Source organism: Heptranchias perlo, chromosome 2 (genome assembly GCF_035084215.1).
Source record: "Heptranchias perlo isolate sHepPer1 chromosome 2, sHepPer1.hap1, whole genome shotgun sequence".
NCBI lineage: Eukaryota > Metazoa > Chordata > Chondrichthyes > Hexanchiformes > Hexanchidae > Heptranchias > Heptranchias perlo.
The window spans coordinates 26001076-26023483 of NC_090326.1; the positions used below are offsets into that span (position 1 = coordinate 26001076).

Sequence of the window (22408 nt, forward strand, 5' to 3'; positions counted from 1 at the left end):
TAGAAGTCTATAAAATAATGAGGGGCATAGATAAGGTAGATAGTCAAAATCTTTTCCCAAAGGTAGGGGAGTCTATAACGAGGGGGCATAGATTTAAGGTGAGAGGGGAGAGATACAAAAGGGTCCAGAGGGGCAATTTTTTCACTCAAAGGGTGGTGAGTGTCTGGAACGAGCTGCCAGAGGCAGTAGTAGAGGCGGGTACAATTTTGTCTTTTAAAAAGCATTTGGACAGTTACATGGGTAAGATGGGTATAGAGGGATATGGGCCAAATGCAGGCAACTGGGACTAGATTAGTGGTATAAACTGGGCGACATGGACATGTTGGGCCGAAGGGCCTGTTTCCATGTTGTAAACTTCTATGATTCTATGATTCTACTAGTTTTGGATTGCTCTGGGAAAGAGCCGACACAGGCAGGATGGGTCAAATGGCCTCCTTCTACGCTGTAAACGTAGGAGGCTCAATGCTGTGGGTAAAGTACATTGCCGTGCAGTTTCACAGTATTTATTGGAATTGTGTGCACCGTGCACGTATTACATGACACATGGGAAGCTTTGGAATTGCACTTTAAGGAGGAAACATTGACATCCTTGGAGCAAATGAAATATCTGAAGAATCACTCCCCTACATGTAGTTAATCCCGCTGAGGTAAATAAAACACATTTACTGTCCAACTCCACATGCAGCACACAAGCTTCATTGTTTTTTTCTGATCTGCCCTAGGGTATAGGCACAGAAACTGGCCATTCTGAGTTTGTGTGTAAAGTCCATTTCACCTTAATCTAAAAGTTGTTGGGTTAATCATGAGGTTTATGTCTTGCTGCACTTCGTAATTTATTTTTTTAATATTTGCGCTCATCAAGGTGAGTGATTTCAGTACCCAGCAAATGCAGAACTTTTGGATTTTAGGCACAGTGCTAGCATTGAGTACTTGAAAATAAAGCATTGCACAGCCAGTTGCAGATTAAAGCTCCCTCTACTCGACTTCAACAGTGTGGGTTAGTCACAGCCTGTAAGCAGCACCTCTGCTGCATCAATGTGACACCTTCACCCAGCCGTTTTTGTTTTGTCTTACAAGAGTGACCAACAGTTTTAGGAACAGTTTGGTGCTGTGTGTGCTTGCTCCAAGAGCTGGGTTAAGACTGCATAAAGGAGGACCTTTATAAGTAGCAGAGAGGAGACTTTAAGGCCTGTACTGGATTTAATCCCAGATCCCAGATCCCAGAGGTGAAAGGGCAGTGCATTAACCCACTGAACTATCCAGCTTGCACCCCCCTCGCCCACATTTTCATTCAGGATAAGAAAGGATTCCAACTGGTATTGTATTTATACGTCACTGATTTAATTCTACTTTTCCAATCGACTCTGTGAAAGAAAATGTGATGGGCTGAGTTGTTTAATAGTTAGAAAATAAAATCTATATGCAAGAAGGAGGGAGGAAGGAAAGAAAAAGTAAATATAGAATTATAGTTCTGCCATCACTCTCATACTTTATTTAATCCATTTCAAATATACATAAAAGCCATTTCACATTAGACCTGGAAACAAATCATCTACAAGTTAGAGCTTCCAAGAGATTGTATTTGTATTCTGATATTGGCCAGCATTTTTTCTGTGGGTAACAAATATATCCAGTCCATATTACAGGGTGACTGTACGACTGAGACGCAAATCTGAATCTTATCAAGAGATTCTTACGTGATTCACTTACTGAATGAAGGCATGAATCTGAAATTTAGCAGTTGAACACTTATGCTGCCTCTCTAATCCTCTATAAAAATATGATGAAACATTTAAAAAGATTTGTTCTGGTATAGCTAATATACAATGGTCTATGTGATGTCTAGGATTTGAACTTTAGGTCTCTGATGTGGGCTGCACATTATGTACTTTGGATAAAGTGATGGGGATTTTCCGTTCGCCTGGAGCTGGTGCTTTAATGACGGGCTGGATGGAAGCGTGGGCTTCCGCTATTCTCTCCTTAAACTTCTGCTGAAGGTATTTTTCTTCCTTGGAGTAATTCATGGCAGAGGCAGACATCAGGAGGCAAGTCGCCATTATCATCCCCCCGATGCAAAAGAGGATGGCCCCTGCCAGCTTACAGATGTCCAGTGCCACGTTGTACTGGACGGCGTGACCATCCACTACCAGAAAATCCTCCTCCTCTCCAAACGCTTCAATTTTTGGTGGCACCAGGTAGCCAGCTGCAATCACTGCCATTCCTATGAGAAGTATGGCAATCCCAGCCATGAGTCCGACCTATAAAATCATAACAAAACACTGTACAGCACTGATTTATGTTTCATGATTTTAAAAACCTCAATACAGTGAGACAGTTTGCCGTTATAACATCCAGTGCCAATTCCACAATCACAAGCACAAAATTACAGCATGCTAAGTGAAGTACTTTGTTGTCATAACTCTGTGCCAATTAGCATTTTGAATCTGGCTTAAAAGGGCAGACTGACCTATTTATCACTACAAGGCCTCTTTTGTATTCATGAGATTGTGCTCATTTACATCTTTATTGGGTGATGTTCAAATGTTAATGAAACTTGTGATGCCTTAATGCGTTAGTACCTTTAGAAATAAATTGCAATTTTTCTGTTCCTCAACAATATTACACAGGTTCTGACATGAATCGTGGCACAATGGTCACAGGGTTTCTGTCCTAAAGATATTACAAAAGTTCCACTGTACACTGGCACGTTCTTCAATATATTAGATGCTTATTCACAAAATCCAGGCACCAGCTGCTTAAATTGTGGTTAAAATGTCTTCACATGGACATGCCTGGACACTTGAGCTCTTGAATGTTATCTGACTGGGATAAGATCAGTCCTGCTATATGGCTGCTATATCCTAGACATGATGATGTAGCTTTGGATAATCATGCTGTTAATTTTAATCCGTCACTTGCAAACTGAGAACCATATTTTAGTACGGTGGTACTGAAAACTGTGCTAAAAGAGGGGACCTTGAACTGGTTCTAATACTGAGGCACAAGTGATCGGTTTAATTATCTTGAGGTCCTTCGAGATTTTCATAAGAAACATTTTTTAACAACCAGACCTTGTGCTTTGTTTATCCTTGGTACTAAAAATAATGTATAGATTTGCTTACATATAACACTGTAGATTGAAATAAGCATGTTTAGTGATCTATAACTAGAGGAAAGGATGAGTAAATAAAGCTAATTTCTTTCTTTTGGTCTTTGTGTTTAACAACAACAACTTGCATTTATACAGCGCCTTTAACATAGTAAAACATCCCAAGGCGCTTCACGGGAACGTTATCAAACAAAATTTGACACCGAGCCACATAACGAGATATTAGGACAGGTTGGTCAAAGAGGTAGGTTTTAAGAAGTGTCTTAAAGGAGGAGAGAGAGGTAGAGAGGTTGAGGGAGGGAATTCCAGATCTTCGGGCCTAGACAGCTAAGGGCACCGCCGCCACTAGTGGAGCAATCGGGGATGTGCAAGTGGCAAGAATTGGAGGAGCGCAGAGTTCTCGGCGGGTTGTAGGGCTGGAGGAGGTTACAGAGATCGGGAGGGGCGAGGCCTTGGAGGGATTTGAAAACAAGGACGAGAATTTTAAAAACAAGGCGTTCCCGGACCTGGAGCCAATATAGGTCAGCGAGCACAGGGGTGATGGGTGAACGGGACTTGATGCGAGTCAGGATACGGGCAGCAGAGTTTTGGATGAGCTCAAGTTTATGGAGGGTGGAAGATGGGAGGCCGGCCAGGAGAGCATTGGAATAATCAAGTTTGGAGGTAACAAAGGCATGGATGAGGGTTTCAGCAGCGAATGAGCTGATGCAGGGGCGGAGACGGGCGATGTTACGGAGGTGGAAGTAGGCGGTCTTGGTGATGGAGTGGATATGTGGTCGGAAGCTCATCTCAGGGTCAAATAGGATGCCAGGGTTGCGAACGGTCTGGTTCAGCCTCGGACAGTGGCCAGGGAGAGGGATGGAGTCGGTGGCTAGGGAACGGAGTTTGTGGCAGGGACTGAAGACAATGGCTTCAATCTTCCCAATATTTTGTTGAAGGAAATTTTTGCTCATCCAGTACTGGATGTCGGACAAGCAGTGTACAAATCAGAGACAGTGGAGGGGTCGAGGGAGGTGGTGGTGAGGTAGAGCTGGGTGGCGTATAAGGAAATCATGGTATTATTCTTTAGTTTAATAATAGGTTCATCTTTTATGAACATCTTAGGAATTATGGTGTTGTTCTTTCCATGAAAGTGTATAGAAGAATGTAGTTTATAATCTTAACGCCTTGAGATTAATAACTAACTGCATGATATTAACTATGCAAAATTTTATGATAGAACAGATTGCAATGTTTATTAATATTTAATTATATATACGAGTCTGTTCAAAACGATCACGAGTCATGTGCATCAAAATAATTTACTTTTGGTGTTACTTAGGTTTTGTATAATTTAATTATAAATCCAGAAATGGCATATCACAAGCTTATGATTGCAGAGATCAACCTGAATATATGTACAACACACACAATTTGAAATAGGTTTTGAAATGCTAATTTGAATCGAGTAAGGATCGATGCTTGGGCCTCAGCTATTTACAATCTATATTAATGACTTAGATGAAGGGACGAGTGTAATGTATCCAAGTTTGCTGTTGCTACAAAGCTAGGTGGGAAAGTAAGCTGTGAGGAGGACACAAAGAGTCTGCAAAGGGATATAAACAGGTTAAATGAGTGGGCAAGAAGGTGGCAGATGGAGTATAATGTGGAGAAATGTGAGGTCATTCACTTTGGTAGGAAGAATAGAAAAACACAGTGGGCGCTAAATTGGGCCATGCAGCGCCCGTTGTTCCGGCACGTTTCCAGCATGACGTGCGCCAGACGCCATCTTGGTGTAGGAGTTAGCGCAGGCGCCGATAACGAAAGCTGGAATCATGTAAAGTAGGGAGAAAATGGCTTCAATCAGTGTGCAATGCTGATTTAAAGTGATAGACACCATTTTGGGACTTAACACTCAACTCAACGTACAGACTTAACCCTGACCATCTGAACGTGTCTTAAAGTGCCTGGAGGAGCCCCCACCGGCGCTATTTAAAGGGGCCGTGCAGGATTTACAGGTTAGTGGCTAGATTATTGCTTCTGGCTGCCGAGACATTTGTAACTGTTTTTGGAGGTCTCCTACACTTGAATACTAGGACGCGGGGACATAGCCTAACATTTAGAGCGAGGACATGCAGGAGTGAAGTTAGAAAATGCTTCTACACGCAAAGGGTGGGAGACGGTTGGAACGCTCTTCTGCAAACGGCAGTTAATGCTAGCTCACTTGTGAAAGTTAAATCTCAGATTGATAGATTTCTGTGAACCAAGGGTATTAAGGGATATGGGGCTAAAACGGGTATATGGAGTTAGGTCACAGGTCCACCATGATCTCATTGAATGGTGAAACAGGCTCAAGGGGCTAAATGCCACTGCCACTTGCTGCCTCTTGATATGCGCCAGCTTCTCCTGCAAGAAAGTGTGACGTGTGTCTGGGTGATGTGCCTGTCACGGTTGAATAGCTGCCAGTGTGTGCGGCCTATGAGTTGTGGGTGGGCGGCTTGAAACAGTGGTAATATGTAAGGGTGAGAGGAAGCATCTGGTTGGAAGAGTTGAGTACTGATGGAAGGAGTTTGTTGGTATGTGGGTGATGGGGAGTGTAGTCCGTGGTGCAGTTGGTAGGAGACGCCACTTGACAGTTGACCTCACTCACGTTGACCACTCATCTAAAAGCATTGAACTTCTTCCTGCACTGCATCCATGTTCATGATGCTGTGCTCCTGGCATTGACTTCATCCCCCGCTGCCTCTTGGATATATGTCTGGAGGGCCTCTTGGTTCCCCCCCCCCCCCCACAGATATAGGATGTCCCTCCTTCTGTCCATCTTTTTCACCAAGGTCTCCAGTGCATCAGCAGAGAACCTTGGTGCATGCATTCTCGCAGGCCTGGTACCAACTCAGATCAGCAGATTGGTGAGGTCTGCTGTGCAGATTGGAGGATGTGGGATTTAGTAGTGCGCAAACTTTATTCAATTTTTTAACATAACTCATCAGTATGTAAACATAGGGATGGGACCTGCTTCTGTGTTTTACGTGTGCGATGTCTGATCTCCATTCAGACTCCGTGCAGACAGTAGACTGTTATTTTGAGCAAATAACAGCTACCAGCTACCTTTAAGAGATTTCTAAGAAACATCCTCCCTTTAAGAGATTGAGCTCCCTCTGGTGACGGGAAGTGCACATTACATTGATTCCACATGTAAGGCCTGGAATGGAATGCTGATTGCAGGTAAGTCCTCCAGTGGGCTGAAACTTGCGTCCTGCCTGTGCAAGGGCCATTGGGCGTGGGGTAATAGCACATCACGCTACCTACGCCCAAAAATGGCCCCTATCCAATTTTTTTTCCCCCAGTAGTTTTTAAATGGCGAGAAACTATTAAATGTTGGTGTTCAGAGAGACTTGGGTGTCCTGGTACAAGAAACACAAGATACAGCAAGCAATTAGGAAGGCAAATACCATGTTGGCCTTTATTGCAAGGGGGTTGGAGTACAAGAGTAAAGAAGTCTTACTACAATTGTACAGGGCTTTGGTGAGACCTCCTGAACTGCATACAGTTTTGGTCTCCTTACCTAAGGAAGGATATACTTGCCTTAGAAGTGGTGTAACGAAGGTTCACTAGATTAATTCCTGGGATGAGAGGATTGTCCTATGAGGAGAGATTGAGTTGAATGGGCTTATATTCTCTGGAGTTTAGAAGAATGAGAGGTGATCTCATTGAAACATATAAGATTCTGAGAGGGCTTGACAAGCTAAAGACAGAGAGGTTGTTTCCCCTGGCTGGAACTAGAGGGCATAGTCGCAGGATAAGGGGTCGGCCATTTAAGACTGAGATGAGGAGGAATTTCTTCACTCAGAGGGTTGTGAATCTTTGGAATTCTCTGGGGGCTGTGGATGCTGAGTCGTTGAATATATTGAAGGCTGAGATAGATAGATTTTTGGACTCTGTGGGAATCAAGGGATATGGGAATCGGGTAGGAAAGTGGAGTTGAGGTTGAAGATCAGCCATGATCTGATTGAATGGTGGAGCAGGCTCAAGGGGCAGTATGGCCTATTCCTGCTTCTATTTCTTATGTTCTAAAGCAGCAACCCTTTTGTCCAAGATACTGATCTTCTTAAATTCCTATCCAAAATATGGAATGCTTTCTGATCACATTCAAATATGTCATTAGAGAGAATATGAAAATACAAAGAATTTAGATATAGCATACTCCTGAACAGCAATGATTTTTTTTGGTGTTAATTCAGAATTTTATACGTTTCAGTAGGGTGAAGTGCACCTAATATTGTACAAAACTGAAAGAAGATCTGGGGCAAACAAATTTAAAGTAAATATTCTTAAGGTTATTGAAAACTCCAACCATAACCTTGTGCAATTTTGAAGAATGAGCTCCTTGTTACATCCCAAACTTCTGCCCACAGGTACCATTGGTCCACACTCTGACTAAGTTTCAAGAACATTTAGTAAGTAAATGTTGTTTAATTGACATGGAATGTGATTTTGACAATTATAGAATCTGTGCTCAGACCTATAAGAGCAAAATGGAGCAATGATTGAAAACCTCAGGGCCCCATAATGGAATGGGATATGAAGAAATTCTCTCCTAATTCTTCAAGATCACAAGTTGGGTTCTGACGAAGGTGATCCATTGGCAGATTTGATCTAATTCTTCCAGAATACCAACTCTACTCTTTCTTTCCCCCCCATTATAGCACCTTGCAGTTTTTAAACAAGTCCAGTTTCCTGATTTTAACCTCCCTTTCCAGCAACCCATTCATTGTCTGCTTGAAGAAATACATTCTGACATCAGTCCTATACATGCCTGATCCCGTGTTCTCTTATTTACTCTATCCTTTAATTATATAAACTCTGATGGCTCTTTTACAGGCTGAAGTGCCTTAGGTTATCTAGTTATTCTTCACATCTTATCACTGTGACACGGGATCAGCCTAGTTGCTCTCCTCTGCATTCCCTCTCGGACCCGAATGGCTCATTCTGTCATGGTAACCAGAACTGTACTCTGTCTTACCAGCTACTGTTTCATCCTGATTTCTGGGGATTTGAACTCAACACATTTTTATTTTAATTTACTAGTTGATCTCCCATAGCGTCTCGCAATCAAAAGCATGCGTAGGGTTCAAGTGCATCGGGGCTGGTGCGGGAGGGGGGGAATAATTGGACCAGGGTGTACAGACTTGTGTAGGTCCCCATATTAACGTCATACATTCTGTCCTTATTTTTTATACAATACTTTGATTTCATATCATTATAGTTAAATCGCAAAACATTTGGAAAGCAGAGAAATAGAGTTGGTTGGAGCTAAGGAATTTCTCTGCAGTACAGACTGAGCTCGGAAACGTGAAATGAAAGCACTACAGTGTCACCACTGGTCGGACAGCATAATGACGTAATATTTATCGGAAATCAGGAGGCATTTGGGACCTCCTGGACGTCAGGTCCGATGGTCTATCTCCTTAATCAATGAAATTTAAGGATAGAGGAAAAAAAACAGCGAATAACAGAGATGGAAATAGAGCAAATTAGAGTCAAATTAGGTACAGAAAGAGAAATTTTAAAACAAGAGTGGATTAAGAGAGAGAAAAAAAGAGACAGAAAGGAAAATAAGAAAAAAAAATTAAATTTAAAATTAAAAAATCCTCTAGGAACAATTTACTATCTGCAGGAGTGAGACTCCACAGTTCCACTGTTCCCTTTCTGGGCCTCCAAGGTTGAGTGGCATAGCAGGAACATAAATCACAACATTAACAGGGTCCTTACAGCATGAATTACCAGCCCTAAATGGCTGCGGTGAGATTCGTATTAACGCCGTAAATTCAGCAATTTCATGATACACAATGGGGAGGCTCATGGCGAGATGGTAATTTTTTCAGTTTTGTCGAGACTAATGGCAGAGTGGCACAAATAATCCAGCAATTTGTGGCGAGTCAGAACACACGGCGTACTGCTAGATTTTTTTAAGCACTATTAGCGGCATGTACCATGAACTCGCCATTATTTTCCAGCAATTTCTGGATCAATGAATTTAAAAATTGATTAAATATTATTGAGAACGATATTATGCATACCTTCCAGAGAATTGAGCTCCACCTGCTTGGGGATCTCTTAATCTGAAAATCATCCTCCTGTTCCCAGATGGATGCCGTACAGTCTTCATAGAATTGATGCAGATACGAACGGACTCCATACCGTTGGTGTAACCCATCTGCATTGTAGTTAGAGTTCTCCGACCGGCAGATCTCAGCGCACAAACTCATCCTTTACAGCTGCATTCTGAACTGTAAATCACAAAGAACTGAAGTTTGATCAACAAGCAGATGACCCAATACGTCTATTCCCAAAGGCTCATCCAATTTGAAGTTACATTTAGCTGGTCTAATTCTACAGCTGTGTTCCAACATTTCAAGATAGACCATACGCTACTGTTGTTTGTGAAATGATCCATTTTAAAACAGACCAATATAGGTCTCAGTTATTCCTCTTGTAACCATGACGGCCATAAGTGTTATCTACATGTTTATAAGAGGAAAATTAGAGTTAAGTGCTTTCACTATGCAATGAATACTTTGACTCATGGTAATTTGCCATCAAGAAGATTATTGACGTGAATAAATAATTATTTGTTTTAACTCTGTCTCTCAACTGTTTATATTTGTATCTACAGGAAATGATCAAGTAAGCTATCCTAGCAACAAATAGGCCATAGACGATCTGTCGCTTCTTGTGGAGATAGAACATCACATTATAGGTTTACTTACAAAGGTTTTCCTGTTATTATTTTAGCGCAATATAGAGGCAGAATATGTGGCACTATATGAAAAGGAAATACAATCTAATTCAGGATATGTAACAAAGGTTTTAGTTTGGTCTAAGGCCGGATAAAGAATATTGTGGAAGCTAAGGTTTGATTGAATCAAATGTTATTCCAGTGACTGTTAATTTTGAAACAAAAGACATACTGCATCTTTAATGTACTTTTTAATCTGCTTGGTGGTGAAAGTAGTTCTCTGTCTATGAATACTTGGCCTGAATGGCAAGGAATTGTGTTTATGCATGGGACTGAATGGCAAATCCAAAATAGCCCATGTTTGATTAGTTGGTTAATTGCAACCCAATTTGGACATTTTGGGGCTGACCTGGCCATTTATAATATATAATGAATCCAGAATGTTGCTCATACAGAAGGATGCCCTATGTCTCTCTCTTTCCCTGTTCTGGTACAAGTTTATCTGCTGTCATAGCAAATGGTGAGCAAGCAGTATTCCTCTGGTTTTGTAACTCCCCCTCTTTTTAAGACCCTCATTAAAACCCACCTCAATCATTTGGTCATTCCTCCTAATCTTTCTTTCCTTTGGCTCAGCACCTGTTTTTCCTTTATACCTCTGCCAAATGCCTTGGGAGGTTTTTCTATGTTAATTGAACCATTTAAATGCAAATTGTTGTTGTTAGGAGAATGAATGAGTTAACATATTAGATTTTTTTTTGTGTTTACCAAAGTAGAAATATATAATGGTAGGACCACTTTCACAACATGGATGCCGACTGTCAGCATCTAGCACTTCCAGGTCAGATAATGGACAAGATATAAGGTAAAGCTTCAAATGTTTTGGTCCCAACAGTGGGATTAACCCCTCAACCCCAGCTGCTCAGTGTGAAATTTTTCTATTTCCACACACCAGCCATCCTTTTCATCTTTGAGTGATGTTGATAATATTGGCTTAATTGTCAGCACTTTAGTACTTTTGAGCAATATCCACCAGGAACTGGATTGAGACTACTCAGATTGATTTTAATACTGGGCTGAGACAGACATCAGAGAGAAGAGACTTTCTTCCCATCAGTCCAGGCTGGATTCAGACACATCACAAATGGTGAAGCAATCATGTGTTATCACTCCAGACAACTCAGTCAAACAGAACTATTCCAGCTCACAAGGAAAGCAGATAAATAACATTCACAAATATCCTCCTCTCTTGAAAACAAATTTTTTATTCTATTCAATTGTATTTACTATTCTTTAAGATGATTAAAGGAGTTGATAGGGTAAATAGAGAGAAACTATTTCCTCTGGTGGGGGAGTCCAGAACGACTTTAAAGTTACAGCTAGGCCATTCAGGGGTGATGTCAGGAAACATTTCTTCACACAATGGATAGTGGAAATCTGGAACTCTCTTCCCCCCAAAAAGCTTTTGAGGCTGGGGGTCAATTGAAAATGTCAAAATTGAGATAGATAGATTTTTGTTAGGCAAGGGTATTAAGGGTTATGGAATCAAGGTGGGTAAATGGAGTTAAGATACAGATCAGCTATTATTTAATTGAATGGCGGAACAGGCTCAAGGGGATGAATGACCTATTCCTGTTCCTATATTCATATTTTTATAGATAGGTAGTATTGCTGAATTTTGTTAGAGTTCAGGATGTTGGTTATATATAAACTTGATATTGCAATGTACAAAATATCTATTGCTGAATGTCAGGAATTCAGCTGCTGCTCTTTTGCCTCTGAATCAGAAGATTGTGGGATTGAGCCTCACTATGAACTGAGCATATAATTTAGGCTGACACTTCGGTGCAGTACTGAAGGAATGCTGCATTGTTGGAAGTGCTGTCTTTTGGCCATCTGCCTACTCAGGTGGACTTAAAAGATGCATGGAATTATTTGAAGAAGAGTTTGGTGTCCTGACTAATAATCGACCCTCAACCAATACCACTAAAAACAGATCGTCTGGTCATTTATTTATTGTTTTGTGGCCATGTTGTGCATATACTGATTGCCATGCTTGTCTAACATAACAACAGTGACTCCACTTTAAAAGTAGTGCATTGGTTGTAAAGAGCTTTGAACTGTCCAAGCTAATATATTCATATGAATTACCCATACACAATAAAATAACTAGATCACTTGAGTAAATTATTAGTTGAAATAGATTGCCTATCTTTTACAATAATTAAATATCATCAGTAACACATTAAATTTTGCTTTTAAATAAATGTTATATTTTTTAAAAGATCAAAACAAATTACAATTTTTGATTTCTCCTGTTTTCCTTTCATGAAGAATCCCCACCGTCCTTGGACAAGGAATCAGACTGCCATCCTGCCTCCAGAGTTTTACCAGTACTGCTTTGTAGCCAGTCACTAGAATGTACATCAGAATGGCCTGTGATGACCATCCTTCCACTTTTTCGTGACTCTCTGGAAGTGTTTGTCTTCTCCTTGCCACCTCCATGCAGGAATACTGCTGATACTGGGAGCTTAGTATATGAGGAACACAACTGACCTAGTACAGTGGGACCACACATTGGACCTTCAAAACAAGGCATCATCATGCTGCCACCATTACTATAGTTTCATTTTGTTTTAAAGCAATGGGCTATACTAGTAGCTGGTGCTATATTGTTGGCTGCCTGAGTTACTGAGGGTGCTCTAGTTGTGTGACATATTTTGTGGGGCATGAGCTGTATGCTAATGGCATCAGCTCTACCTCTCTACCGCAATCCTTTACTCCACAACCATTACTGTGCCTATCAGACGCCAAGTAATGGATGAGCAAAAAACTTTCTTTAGTTTAATGTAAGCAAGTCTGTTTGGCTTCTGCCAAAAACTCTTAAAACTAGTCCCTGATTCCATCCCATTCCCTGGCTGCTCCCTTCAGGCTGAACTTAACAGTGGCACAATCTTGCTGTCCTGTTTGAACCTGAGTTGAGTTTCAAACCCCACCATCAAGACCATCTCTTTCCACCTCTGCAGTAATGCATCCTTCCGACCATAACTCAATTTCACCACCGCTGAGATCCTTATCCACAGGCTTCATTACTTTGCTTTCTTTGCTATTCTTCCCATTTCCATCTTTCATGAACTGCAATGTGTCCAAAGCTCCATTGCCCACTTCCTATCACCTATGCTCTTACCAATCTCCATTCGGTCCTCATCCCCCAATATATCAAATTCAAAATCCTTGATCTTATCTGAAATGTGCTCCAACACTTTGTGTCAGCTTTCTCCCTTGACTCTTCTGGCTGTGATTTGCTTTGCAAACCCCCCCCCCCCCCACTTCTCTTTGCTTCAGCTTCAGCCATCTTGGCCTCACACTCTGCAACTCTCCCCACATCCCTCCACCTTTCTTCAGCTTCTTCAAAAACCACCTCTAGGCCTACCTTTTTGATTATGCCTTAAGTCACTTCCCCCTAACCTTTCTCTCATCACCGGTTGTCACCTGTGTGCAGCATTTTGGGACATATCATCATGTTAAAGGGACTGTTAACTAACTGCAACAACTGCAAATTTGTATTGCAAAACTGTTGTCATTTTGTAATACATTTAACAGGCTATGGCATGATTAACAGTAGGATATAAAATTATTCATAAGAACTGCCCCCCAGTTAACTCATTAATAAGAAAGTTGAGAGTTATGGTCAGTCTTACACTGGAGATCTATCTTACTACAGGCCACAACATACATTTTTTCTCATTAATACCACACCCTTAAAACATAATTTAAGTTAGCATTTTATAATAGCATGCCTACAGAAATTTGAGAAATATCTCTCCACCATTCCCACACATTGCATACTGCAGCTAAGGTTACAGTATGTGGTAATTTTAATTGTAACATTTAAGCTTGACTAACTTTTAAATTATAAGTTAAATTATAAATATTTGACTTATTGAGACCTCAAACTTTCACCCTCCGGATCATCATATGCAGACTGGGGATTGTCAAAGTATCCAGTCTGTCTGTACTGGCTGCTTTAGGCTCAAATGCTAAGTTCCATAAATGATCGGCAGAAAGTAAATAAAACTGTAGTCCGGCGACTATTTGCCCACTACAGCTACACTTTTGCTCTATATTTTGTATGAACAGGTGATTCAACACCATTTGTAAAGTCTAAAGACGGCGATGCCTTTTGCTACAGTCGAATGCACTATAAACGGACCAAGCTGCTGATGTAACTCTCCAAGGTGCTGAAATCCCCACCGATACCACGGAGAACGAGTGGTGCCTGGAGATAGCAGGAAACTCAATCAGTAAACCCAATCCAGCTACTGTCCGTCAACCCGGTACTCTAAAAACATGACCATTATTTCACTTTTTTTCAATTTGTTCCCAGATGCTTCTAAAATCTTTAGAGACCACGGACTCTACCTTGCGACCATTTCTATATTGTATTTAAATATATATATATTTTTCTAAAAATCACAAACGGATAAAAGTGCAGAACTCAACATAAATATCTATAGTGTCACCCATAAGGAGACTTCGATCTATATATCTATATGTATGTAATACATTTATTAATTTCTTAAATCAAGTTTTCATTTTAGCTAGAGAACTTCTAAGAGCAACAATTGCAACATTTCTCAGGGTGTTGCATGTGGGGGGTCCGGACAGAGCTGCCCGGTTCCCATCTCAGCTGGTGAGCCCCAATCGATCTCCTGTAACCCAGCCCGGCGGGACCAGATCCTCGATCACCGCACACTAAGCCCGGTGAGTAGGAGCAGTCCCTTCCACTCTGACAGCGACTCGCATCGCCGCACATTTCCAGCCTCTCTTACTTTTTTTTTTGCATTTTTACCTGTCCTCCAAAAACCGTGACTTGCTGGAGGTTGGGAGGGGGGGGGGGGGGGGAGGTTGTGCCTGTTCCTTTCCGATCCGGTGCCGTCCTCCTCCTCCTCCTCTTCCTCCTCTCTCGCTGTCAGTGCATTGCTATTCCCGCGAGTGCCCCACAACCTGGACACCAGCCACTCACCCTTCAGCTCAGAGCGGCAACACGCCTGCGTCAACTCTGCAAGGGGGCGGGGTACCAAGCTGCATCCACACTTGACAGTGAGGTGGGCAAGTATGGAGGTCCTTATTTATCTGTCTGGCCACCGTCCAGCATCTGATCTGCATAGCCATTGATAGCAGCTACAGGACCAACCAGCATTTGTCTCCTCCCAGGCATCTGGCAAATAAAACTTTGCAAACGAAAGAAAAAAAATAATAAGCATTGTGTTTGTTTCTGTTTAAATTTGTTTGAGTTTCTGTGTAACATTACTGCATCTCACAGAGACTTTATCATCTCCTTGGGAGGGGGAATTGGGCAGATTTCGTTTCTAGAGCAGACAATTCTGCTACAGTGACACCATTTGAGCAGATGTGAGGCTCATACTATCCTTAGAGATGTTTCTACACTTTGGAAGTTTTTTAAAAAAAAACTTGTTTTTCAAACATTCTAGTTTGATCACCATAGCCTGGAAGTTGCACCAGGCTACGTCATTGTGGGAACACCTAATACATCTGTATCAAATTCCTCTGCCATTTTAAGAGGTACCAACCTGTTTAGAATTATAGAAAAGTTACAGCACGGAAGGAAGCCATTTGGCCCATCGAGTCCACGCCAGCTCTATGCAAGAGCAATCCAGGTGGTCCCACTCCCCCGCCCTATCCCGGTAGCCCTGCAAATTTTTTTCTTTCAAGCACTTAACCGGATCCCTTTTGAAGGCCATGATTGAATCTGCCTCCACCACCCCCTCGGGCAGTGCATTCCAGATCCTAACCACTCGCTGTGTAAAAAAGGTTTTCCTCATGTCACCTTTGGTTCTTTTGCCAATCACCTTAAATCTATGTCCTCTGGTTCTTGACCCTTCCGCCAGTGGGAACAGTTTCTCTCTATCTACTCTGTTTAGACCCTTCATGATTTTGAATACCTCTATCAAATCTCCTCTAAACCTTCTCTGTTCCAAGGAGAACAACCCCAGCTTCTCCAGTCTATCCACGTAACCAAAGTCCCTCATCCCTGGAATCATTCTAGTAAATCTCTTCTGCACCCTCTCTAAGGCCTTCACATCTTTCCTAAAGTGCGGTGCCTAGAACTGGACACAATACTTCAGTTGTGGCCGAACCAGTGTTTTAGAAAGGTTCATCATGACTTCCATACTTTGGAACTCTATGCCTCTATTTATAAAGCCCAGGATCCTGTATGTTTTTTAAACCTCTCTCAACCTGCCCTGCCACTTTCAATGATTTGTGCACATGTACCCCCAGATCTCTGTTCCTGTACCCCTTTTAGAGTTGTGCCCTCTACTTTATATTGCCACTCCTCGTTCTTCCTACCGAAATGTATCACTTTGCATTTTACTACGTTAAATTTTATCTGCCATGTGTCCGCCCATGCCACCAGCCTGTCTATATCCTCTTGAAATGCATCACTACCCTCCTCACTGTTCACTACACTTCCAAGTTTTGTGTTATCTGCAAATTTTGAAATTGTGCCCTGTCCACCCTAGTATAAGTCATTAATATATATCAAGAAAAGTTTAAAATAATTAGGTTAATGCCTCTGTTCAAATGGTGGGCAGAAGAATTTGATACAAGGGCATTAATGTCTGTATGACAATATCAGTAACTTCTCCAGTATCTAATCTCAGCATTGAACAATACCCAGGTCAGGTGTAGCGCAGCCAGATGCAGGACAAAGACCTGGCTGTTCTGTTCCAACAATGCACTTTAACCTCAACCTAAGAACCGCACCCCTACTGCACCAGTATGATTTTTTTCACTTCCCATTACCAACTACCCTCACTTAGTGAGATTGCCAGTCTGGTGGCAAAATGTGCTGACGATATTATGAGTTTATATTATGGGTTTTGTCATACTATAGCTTGTTTACCTGTTTTAATCCCCCCCCATATAGCTTAAACTAGCTTTCTACATATTTTTAAAGTTTTAAATATTATACATCACTTCAAGTCCATCCTACATCACTAAAACTGATTATCTGGTCATTAGCTCATTGCTGTTTGTGGGATCTTGCTGTGCACAAATTAGCTGCCATATTTCCTACATTACAACGGTGACTACACTTCAAAAGTCCTTCATTGGCTGTAAAGTGCGTTGGGATGTTCTGAGGTCGTGAAAGGCGTTATATAAATGCAAGTTCTTTCTATTCCAAGGTCCCTCTGTCCATTTTAAAGATGGGAACAAGATCCAAAAAATTGGCTTCAGGTTAATTGAGGCACTTTTATGCATCAGACTAGGAAGGACTGCGCAGAACAAGTTTTCTCATCAGCAACTCACCTGTATTGTTGAACTTAATTGTTTCTTCCTTTAGGAAAATGCTGGAAAGACGTCTTTAATATTTTCTATGAGTTCATTTTTTTTTTATTCGTTCAAATTCGTTCAGCTGTCTCTCAATTCTTTTAATTGGTGACATGTTACCATCTTGAAAAGGGGATTAAGTATTAATTTCAATAGGTAGTTGCAGTCTGAAATAAAGAGATTCAGCAGTGAGTCACGGAGACGGTGTGATTTTTTTTTACTTTGGTGATTCAATGTAAATAATTAAAAGGATATTCAAATTTACTGACAAGCATTGTACAGATATAAACCCCATGTGGGCTGAGGAAGGGCAGATGGGTTTTGGTTTTAATATAGATAAATGTAGGGTAAAGCACACTGGAACAGGAAACATGAAACCTATACTCAACGAGTGGGTGCCCATTAACAACAGTGGAAAAAGAAAAGGATTTGGGTGTGATTAGGGATGATTCACTAAAAAGATCTACTTAAAGGGTGGCTGTTAAAATAGGGCTAAACTACTGTGAAGGCCATTTGATTACACGTAGAAAGAGACTATTTTAATCCTGTTTAACTCATTATTATACACTGATATCTATAATTATATTAAATCCGTCATATATTTCACCCAATGCCATGCATGATTTTTGCCCATTATGGAGTTTACACAACTCACTCAATCTCCTGAGGAAGATGGCCCTATGAAGTCTCTTCCTGATTCCTCAAGGTAATTGAATAATATTACATAGAATTACGTAGTATTTACAGCACAGAAACAGGCTATTCAGCCCAACCAGTCTATGCCGTGTTTATGCTCCTCACATGCCTCATCCCACCCCTCTTCTAACCCGATCAGCATATCCTATTTCTTTCTCCCTCATGTACTTGGAAGGATATATTGATAGGGTTAGATGAAGTAGGGAGGGAGGAGGCTCGTGTGGAGCATAAACACCAGCATGGACCTGTTGGGCCGAATGGCCTGTTTCTGTGCTGTACATTCTATGTAATTCTATGTAATGTACTTATTTAGCTTCCCTTTAAAGGCGCCAATGCTATTCGCCTCATTCACTTCATATGGTAGCAAGTTCCACAGTCCAACCACTCACTGGGTATAGAAGTTTCTCCCGAATTCTTTATTGGATTTATTTGTGATATCATATTTATGACGCCTAGTTTTGGTCTCCCCCACAAGTGGAAACATCTTCTCTACATCTACCCTATCAAACCCCTTCATAATTTTAAAGACCTCTATTAGGTCACCCCTCAGCCTTCTCTTTTCTAGAGAAAAGAACCCCAGCCTGTGATCTTCTGGGATATCTGTGCAATTCTGCCACTTACATTATTCAGCTCTGACCTGTTGCATTCTGCTTATGATACATCCTTGGAACCAGTAACAGAGTTTTCCACTGAGGGCTTGATCCTGTGCTAAACTTCAATCTCATTCTTGAACACGCATCTATTTTTGAAGCAGTTCGGTAATGCAACATTAATTGTATTTGGTGGAGGCCTATTACATGTATCCAAAACTCTCCTTACCTCTAGCCACAATTGAATTAATTTTATGCTCATGCCCTCCTCTTTTGTGATCACAGCCAAATTAAATAACCTGCTTATATCCATATTTTTAATTTAAAGATCCAGATCTTGTTCCAGATCAGCTTTCTTTTGTCCAAGTCCAATCACTGTGGATTTCATCAAGTGCTAAATCTGATTTTTTGGGGGGATTGAGAATCTGGAAGGCTAGGGACTCTGGTGATTGGAATTTTGCAGAGAACCACTGACACCTATTCAATGATGTGCACAATACATTGTGTCAACTTGGCTATACACATATGCTAATTTGAATGGTCAGGAAATTGAGTGTAGTGTATGCCTGAATTGCCAATATGTGCGTCCACTGAGGAAGGCACCCTACTGGGTGCGGGAAGTAGGAAATTACCCCTCCAAACTCATAAGTGTAAATTTTATTGGAAGGAAAATCATGGGGAATGGACCAATGATTTCCTGAAATGCCTCCCAACAGGCGAGGCTCCATGCCAGGAGAAAGCATTCATAACCATTTTCTTGTGCAAGTGGATTGATGAGAGTGTCCATAAAACATCCTTTACAATCTGAGACATACATCTCTCACTCTCAACTATACTGACTAGCAATTGCCCTGTTAATCAATAATACTGCACACTGGAAATTAGGATTCTCTCTGTCTCCTGTAAATCTGGAAGGCAGGAAGGATCAAACACTGGACCCACTTTATGCAAGCTAAAACTACTAATCAAATTGACTTACACTCAGATGTTTTTATAGAAGCAAAGATATAATGTGATATTGTACAGTAGAAGTACTAGTTTTCAATTCTTACAACTGGAATGACTGGTTAGGGGAGTCTGGTATTTTCCCAGGTCCTTTTGACAAACTTTTGATATAGTCTCTTGCTGGAATTCACAAATCACTTGCTCAAGGAGTTCATTGTACTCATTGTATATTGGCAATGTGGCACAACTGCTTGTGTTTTGTACATTTAATTCCTTTCAAGTGAATGTAATTCTTTGGAAGAAATAAAGCAAGGAGGATCTTAACAACAATTTTCACTTCAACGTGACAAAAAGTTCCAAGGTGCTTCACAAGGTGGAGGAGGGGTGGGGGGGGGGATTGTGGAATAGGGCACCAAACAGGGACGAAAAGGAGAGTTAGGGGAGATGTCAGAAATCAAGGTGGAAGTAGGTTGATTTTAAGGAGACCTTTATAGGTGGGGAGAAATAAGGCAAGACAGCCTATCTGCAGTCAACCATTTTAAACTTGAGTAAGATTGGTGGCCGTTTTAAGCAGAATTATAGGTTTTGAAAAAAAAATACACACACCAAGACAAAATAATCTAGAAAGAAACCCCAATCATCAACCAGGTGCATTTGGTACTTGAGTACCAACTGGCACTGCCATTGTGCAGCTTAAACTGGCACCACTAAAGATATGACTCTTATGAGACAAGTGCGCTGTGATACTTCAGAGAAAGCATAGGGTAAGGCACTGAGTGCTGGTAATGAAGGAGTGCCAAGGGTGGAGCTGATGAAGGGCCAGTTGGCATAGGGTGGAGATCTAGCATGCTGAGTGCCCCTTGTGAACTCATGGGATGGAGACCTCAGTATCACAGGCCATAGCCACATTTCTCATGTATGTTCTCACTGCTGGTATGGAGGCTTTGGGTCCCTAAGTTCAAGGTGCTGTCGTGGATGGTTTCAACTTGCTGGGAGAATGTTTAGAAGGAGCCATGAGGCAGGAATTCAGAAAGCTGGTATATGCCCACCGTTCCATGTTCTGACAGATCAGTTGATCTCATGAGGAGATGCTCTCCAGCACTGGCATGCATGGAGCAGCACAACAGTGGTTGTTGATATTCATATGCTGTTCTGTGCATGTTCAGATTTAAAAATACAGCCCCCCAAAACACAAAACAACACAAAAAAACAGCCATCAAAAACCCTCTGTCACTTTAAAAAGCTTCCTTCCACAGGCTGCTTACCTCTAATGACCACTGTGAATGAATGGAAATAACACTGGGTGGGACATTCATCCTGTGCTCGCTGACCTACACTGGCTCCCAATCCACCAAGGCATCGATTTTAAAAGTCTCATCCTCATGTTCAAATCCCTCCATGGCCTCATCCCTTAATACCCTTGCCTAACAAAAATCTATAAATCTCAGTTTTGAAATTTTCAATTGACCCCCAGCCTCAACCCCTTTTTGGGGAAGAGAGTTCCAGATTTCCACTACCCTTTGTGTGAAGAAGTGCTTCCTGACATCACTCCTAAAGGGCTTTGCTGTAATTTTAAGGTTATGCCCCCTTGTTCTGGATTCTCCCACCAGTGGAAATAATTTCTCTCTATCTAACCTATCAACTCCTTTAATCATCTTAATCACCTCACTTAGATCACCCCTTAATCTTCTATATTCAAGGGAATACAAGCCTAGTCTTTACAACCTGTACTCATAATTTAACCCTTTTAGCTTTGGTATCATTCTGGTGAATCCGTGTTGCACCACCTCCAAGGCCAATATATCCTTCCTGAGATGTGGTGTCCAGAATGTAATACAGTACTCCAAATGGGGTCTAACCAGAGCTCTGTACAGCTGCAACATAACTTCCACCCCTTTGTATTCCAGTCCTTGAGATAAAGGCCAATGTTCCATTAGCCTTTTTAATTATTTTTTGTCTCCTTAATATGCTTTCTTATACAACAGTGACTGCACTTCAAAAGTACTTCAATGGCTGTAAAGCTCTTGGGACGTCCTGAGGTTGTGAAAGGTGCTATAGAAATGCAAGTTCTTTCTTTTTTCACTCTTCTCAATGTCTTGAATCCAGACATTTCCCCTTTTCAGCAGAAGTTTCAGTGCATCATTGCCATCCATTTGCTTAATTGGTGCTCGCATGCTGCGGCCCAGTTACCCTACTGTTTCCTGAAATCGGCAGAGGGGAAATTTACACATCAAAATGGACTTTATGACATGGTCCTGTGGAGCAATGAACAGTGGTGGCGTAATGTCTCGATCTAAGCTGTTTCTCAATGGCCGCAGCATGCGAAACCTGCAGAGGCAGTGTTAGACAATTGGTCACACAGCATTACCCTCTCAGTACGTTTAATGTTCAGACATCTACAGAAAGAAAAATCTCTCACCAGTAGGCACTTCCTGTGGTCTGGTCCTCCTTCAGGTACATTTCTATCCAGGTCATTTTTCCCTCCAGGTTCCTCATAGCATAGACTTCATCCTGTAGTCCCCTTCGCTCTTCGAAGGGCTATGCAATCTGACATGTGATATATGAGACATGACATCTGGAATTACTGCCAAGGGGGTGCTTTGCTTGAAGGTCCTGAACATTATGCCACCAGCTGGAAATCTACCAAACGTCTTCATATATCAATAAAAATGATGCCGTAATATTATCAAAACTGCCACAGCAGCGTCAGTGTTTATGATTCCTACACCGTTAATCACCCCAATAATTTGTCACTTTTTTTTATTATTTTGTTCCTGGGATGTGGGAGATGTTGGCAAGGCTACAGTTATTGCCAATCACTGGTTAGTTATGCAGTTAAATCACTAATGGCATCAGAAAAACATAAGCTATTCTTACCGAATATGTCTATAATACAATATTAAAAGACTTATATCTAGCGTGCACTTCCTGTAAGTGTCACACTTACTTCCTGTCACACTGTTAGAAAATAGCATATCCTCTGACTTACTGTGAGCA

At 41.4% G+C, this 22408-nt stretch overlaps 1 protein-coding gene across 1 annotated transcript; it reads right to left on the reverse strand.

The window, feature by feature from the left end:
* Positions 1–1482: 1482 nt before the first annotated feature.
* On the reverse strand, positions 1483–14812 carry nrsn1 (neurensin 1). Its single transcript, XM_067997312.1, has 3 exons — positions 14677–14812; positions 9169–9378; positions 1483–2258 (listed from the first exon to the last, which is right to left on the reverse strand). The coding sequence occupies exons 2-3, from the start codon at positions 9355–9357 to the stop codon at positions 1857–1859; spliced, it is 591 nt and encodes a 196-aa protein (XP_067853413.1). The 5' UTR covers positions 9358–9378; positions 14677–14812; the 3' UTR covers positions 1483–1856.
* Between the last annotated feature and the right edge of the window lie 7596 nt (positions 14813–22408).

Bases quoted from the DNA above. Each gene is read 5' to 3' on its own strand.
- nrsn1 (XM_067997312.1), bottom strand. From the start codon at position 9,357: ATGAGTTTGTGCGCTGAGATCTGCCGGTCGGAGAACTCTAACTACAAT. The intron at 2,259-9,168 runs GTATGCATAATA...ATGATTTTATAG, and splicing joins GGAGCTCAATTCTCTGGAAG to GTCGGACTCATGGCTGGGAT.